We start from the raw sequence: 4843 nt of genomic DNA, 5'->3' as shown, positions 1-4843 counted from the left end.
AGTAGCTTATTCGATCCTCGCAACAACTGTAATGGTCAGAACTATTACTACTCCTATTTTACAGATGAGGAAATACCCGGCTGTAATTTGCCTACGATCGGTCAACTGCAGAGCCAGGATCTGAACTCAGCAGTCTGACTCCATAGTCCACACTCTCAGCCTCTGTCTCAGAGGTCAGAAAAGTTATTCTGTAAAGGGCCAGAGAGTAAGTATTTTAGGCTTTGTGCAGCATACGTCTCTGCCACAACTACCCAACTCTGCCACTGTGGCACAAAAGCAGTTGTAGATAATATATAAATAAACCAGTATGTTGTGCTACAATGAAACTATTTATGGACACCAAGATTTGAATTTCATTTAATTTTCACATGTCTTAAAACACTGTTATTTTTATTTTTAATTTTTTTCTACCATTGAAAAATGTAAAACTCACATGTAGCTCATGCGCCAAAGAGAAGTGGTGGGCTGGGTCTGGACCACAGGCTGTTTCTGCTAAGTTCTGAACCACATCACACACTTTGTTTTTAATGCACACCATCTAAGGGTCTTGCCTGTAAATTTGTAAAGTTATCACGATGACCAAGGATGCTGCCAGCTAACACTATTAAGTCCTTGCTATGTGCCAGTTAGCTTGCTCAAGGCACTATGCATGTATTAACTTAATTAATCCTTACAAGAACTGTTTGAGGCAGGTCCTATTATCTTCCTCATTTTACAGACGAAGAAAATGTGATCGTTTAACTTGCCTTAAGGTTGCTCAGTGATTAAATGCGGGAGCTACCATTTGCACCCAGAAAGTCTGGTTCCATAGTGCACGCCTATAACCGTTTTGCCGCTCTGCTTCTCTTAAAATGTTTCACCCTGACAACAGCAGTAATACTTAATATTCATTCTCCCAGACAGTGAAACAAGGGCCACTAGAAAATAACATGGTTTTCACATCAAACAAAACAAACTTTCTTTAACTGATATCTGGATCAACCTGCTTAATTCAGGAGGACACAAAACATTCTCAAATGTTCAGGTCCTATTCTTATTTCTGTCGCTGCAATATAAATATGTAGATTTCCAAATGGGTTTCACATTTTCAGACTATACCACAGAGAAAACATTATACAGGTACAGAATCTGCAACTGATAAAAGCATTTGATTCAGAGATTTAAGTCATCTTAATATACACATCAGCTGGGCATAGTGTGCTCACAGTCCCAGCTACTCAGGAGGCTGAGGGAGGAGGATTGCTTAAGCCCAGGAGTTTGAGGCTGCAGTGAGCTATGATGACACAACTGCACTTCAGAATGACAGACAGGACAGAGTGAGACCCTGTCTCTCAAAAAAAAAAAATATACACACACACACACACACACACATATATATATATATATGAAATAGAGACATTATAAACATGCAAACCAACAAAAAACAAAAGCAACTATATCCTTACAAAAAAATGCTTTCTGTTAAAATTTTACAGGAAAAAAAGGAATAAAAAGTACTTTATGAAAAAAATGCATTAAAAAGGTGTTTTGGTTCAATTCAATCCAGTTAATTTTTAAAACATATGAATAAAAAGTCATTTGGTAATAACTGTTTTTCTTGGTGAAATTTACTTTTTACAAAGCATGACTTCTAGCTTTTAAGGCACTATTGCTGTCATATCCAAAAATAATTTCGTAAGTATTCTGATTTCACATAAGTTGGGGGAACTCTAATCCACCACAAGGGAAGAAAAACTTATGGGAACGTATTCATGGAATAATCAGGGATGAAGCACATTCTTAGGACTAGAAACGACTGCCCTAACACTACACTAAACAGCAAAACACTGGCCACAAGAGAACTGTAAGACTATATTCAAACATTCATCCAACAAATATTTTCTGTGTCAGGTACTGGCGCAAAACTACTGAAATCCCTATGAAGTAAGGGAATGAACCAAGAGAAAACAAGATAAATTAAGTAAAATACAGTTGACCCTTGAACAACATGGGACTGAACTGCACAAGTCCACATACACATGGATTTTTTTCAACCAAACGTGGATAAAAAACACAGTAGTCTCAGGATGCAAAGCCAGTGTATACTGAGGGCTGACTTTTCCCATCCATGGGCTCAACAGGGCAGACTGCGGGACTTGAGTGTGCACAGATTTTGGTTCACATGGGGGCCTGGAACCGATTTCCCATGTATACCGAGGGATGACCACAAGGAGCATGTTGAAAAGGGCTAAAAGAAAAAAGTAAAGCAGGGAAGAGGAATGTGAAGAATTGGGGTAGGAATTTTAGACAGGGTGATCAGGAAAATGAGAAGGCAATTCTTGAGAAGGAAAAGAGAGCCACGTGGAATGTAGTAGCAGACGTAAGAGGTAGAAGGAGCCAGGTCACCTAGGGCCTTGTCAGTCACATAAGGATTTTGGCCTTTATCCGGGGGCAGGGAGGTGAGCAGAAGCAGGAGGTCACAGGAGCACAGAGGCAAGAGACAGGAGGAAGTGGACACAGGTGCCAGGGCGGGGCGGGGGGTGCGCGTGGCGAAAACCGTCAGATTCTGGACACAATTTCACAATAAAACCGATAGGATATGGGATAAGGGATAAGGAAGGGAGGGAAGAGTAAGGGAGGGAAGAAACGAGAAAATAATCGCAAGGCTTTTGGACTAACTAAGAGCATGACATTGCCACGAACTAAGATGGAGACAGCTACGGGAGGGGCCGGTCGACAGGGGAATCTCAGGACTCCGGTGCTGGACACGAGGTTTGGGTTGCCTACTAGATACCCACACGGAGAAGCGGAGTGGGGCACACAGGCCTGGGCTCAGAGGGGAGGTCTGGGCTGGCAAGGCGAAGCTGGCGGAAGCCAGCACATGGGTGGGTTTTGCAGACAAGCAGCAGGCTGGTCTCCCCAGGGGAAGTCACGCAAACAGAGAAGAAAGGGCCAAGAATGGAGTGCGGAGGGACGCTAATGGGTCAAGGTCAGGCAGACAGGCAGGAACCACAGCAAAAACCGAGAAGTCAGGACAGTGGGAGGCAAGTCAGACAAGCGCAGGGTCCTAGTAGCCAAGGGAAAAAGGGGCCCACTGGAGGGCAGGGATGAACTATTTCGGGGATTGGCAGCCACCTGTTCGTGTAAAGTTTTATTGGAACACAGCCCTACTCATCCGTTCACATGCCGTCTCTAGCCGCCTTAGCTCTACAAGAGCAGAGCGCAGTAGCTGCAGCAGAGACCCTCACATCCTAACGTACTAACCACCCCGTCCCTTTATAGGGAAAAGTTTGTCAGCCCTGAGCTATTTCAAACACCAATGAAAGTCAAAAAAGACTAAGAATATTGCACTGCATTTGGTAACATGAAGAGCACGAGCACCCACTGAGGAGCAGTTTGGGCAGAACAGTTGGAAACTGGTTCATATATTTACGAGCCAGCTATCACGTTTATGAGACATGGCCTACAGAAACAAAACTATTTATTAGCATTTTTAGAAGCCACAAAATCAAGTGGGAAAAAGAAAGCCTTTCACATTGCACCTCCTCTCCCTAAAATGCTGTCCTTCTGTATTGTGCCTACTACACGGCTCCTTTACCTTCAGCGTGGCTCAAAAATCGCCTCCTTGGTAATACACCCTCCCCTTCCTCCACAGGAGGCTGGAAGCCTGAAGCTCCCTCCAGTCCATCCTCCTGGTACTTGCCCGCGCACCCCTGCATTCTAGAATCTTGCTTTCGTCCTTGGCCTTCAGTCGTGAGCTCCCTGACAGCAGGGGGCGGGGCTTAGCCCTACGTTTCTCCAGCTGCTGGCACAGAGTGGGCCCCAACCAGGTACAGTACGACTGTCCCCCAGGAGTACATTTCCGCTCCGTTAGAGTCCCTCCGAGAAAAGCGGCACAAGGGAGGGGCTGAATCATCTCACCCATCAAGAACGAACACGGACTGGGATGAAGAGAAAGCAGGGAGGGAGGCCCCGGGCAGTTTAAACCTGTCCCTGTAGCTCACCACTCACCGGAATGTGAGAAAATGGAACCAGCGCCCAGAACAGGTCTCCTAAACTGAAAACTTTTCAGAGAAAATAACCTCATTAAGGCCCGAAAAGCAAGGCTGCATTTCAGAGCGGAAAGAGGAAATGCCAACTCACCTGTGACATGGCTTTAAGGTCAATTCCTGTCCCCGCAGCCTCCTGCTTGTGGCTTCTCTCCGGGAGAAGGGCAGGGTCCCTGCAAGGAAGAGCTGCAGAAGGAGAAAGGAGTAGCTAGAGACCAGGTCTACACCATGCCCCCAGATCACCAGCCTGGGAACGCCCCTTCCTGCAAGAGCAAGGCGGGACCATTTTTAAAGGGGCAGGTAGGATCTGTCATTACCCCAGCTAGGGGCTGCCACAACGTTGGGGGTAGGGGGGTCTCTTCTCTCTGGGAGCCTGAAAACAGGGAGGTGTCTGGTTAGAGTGCCCCTGGGCCAAAGTCCCTCCTTCTACCGCTGTTTGATGCTGACTCAGATGAGCTTCCCAATCTTCGGATTCCCCCATCCACCAGCCTCGGAGGCCAGGGACACCGTTCTCCAGCACCTGGTCCCCGGGAGCCCAACCCCTCCAAGATCTCACCCCGAGGAGATGAATTCGTCACTGCCCACCCGGCCAGGCCCGACACCTGTCAGCCTCACCTCTACGCCCAGGCCCCGTGGTCACCGCTCCTCGCCGGCCCTTGGATGTGAGGCCATTCCCTGAGCGCGGCCTTCCCCGGGCAGGACGGGCGAAGGCGGCTGCAGTCCCCGCAGTCGGGCCTCGGCCCGCCCTAGGCTTTGTTCGGGGACCGCCTCGCCCCGGGAGGGACCCCGGCCTGCGGGCACCCGCTCTCGCCGCC

The 4843-nt window shown here is 47.6% G+C and overlaps 1 protein-coding gene across 1 annotated transcript in view; it reads right to left on the bottom strand.

Annotated features, from left to right (window-relative positions):
• Positions 1 to 4837, bottom strand: part of ZFP28 (ZFP28 zinc finger protein) — a 19819-nt gene extending 14982 nt beyond the window's left edge. Inside the window, exons 1-2 of the mRNA XM_012653616.1 lie at positions 4644 to 4837; positions 4123 to 4214 (exon numbers count right to left, since the gene is read on the bottom strand). Of these exons, the coding sequence (XP_012509070.1) occupies positions 4123 to 4131 (9 nt within the window). The 5' untranslated portion in view covers positions 4132 to 4214; positions 4644 to 4837. The remainder of the gene's footprint in view (positions 1 to 4122; positions 4215 to 4643) is intronic.
• Positions 4838 to 4843: the final 6 nt, after the last annotated feature.

The sequence above is a fragment of the Propithecus coquereli genome, unplaced genomic scaffold (genome assembly GCF_000956105.1).
Source record: "Propithecus coquereli isolate 6110/MARCELLA unplaced genomic scaffold, Pcoq_1.0 Scaffold425, whole genome shotgun sequence".
NCBI classification, from domain to species: Eukaryota; Metazoa; Chordata; class Mammalia; order Primates; family Indriidae; genus Propithecus; species Propithecus coquereli.
This window is presented reverse-complemented; position numbering and strand designations above follow the sequence as displayed.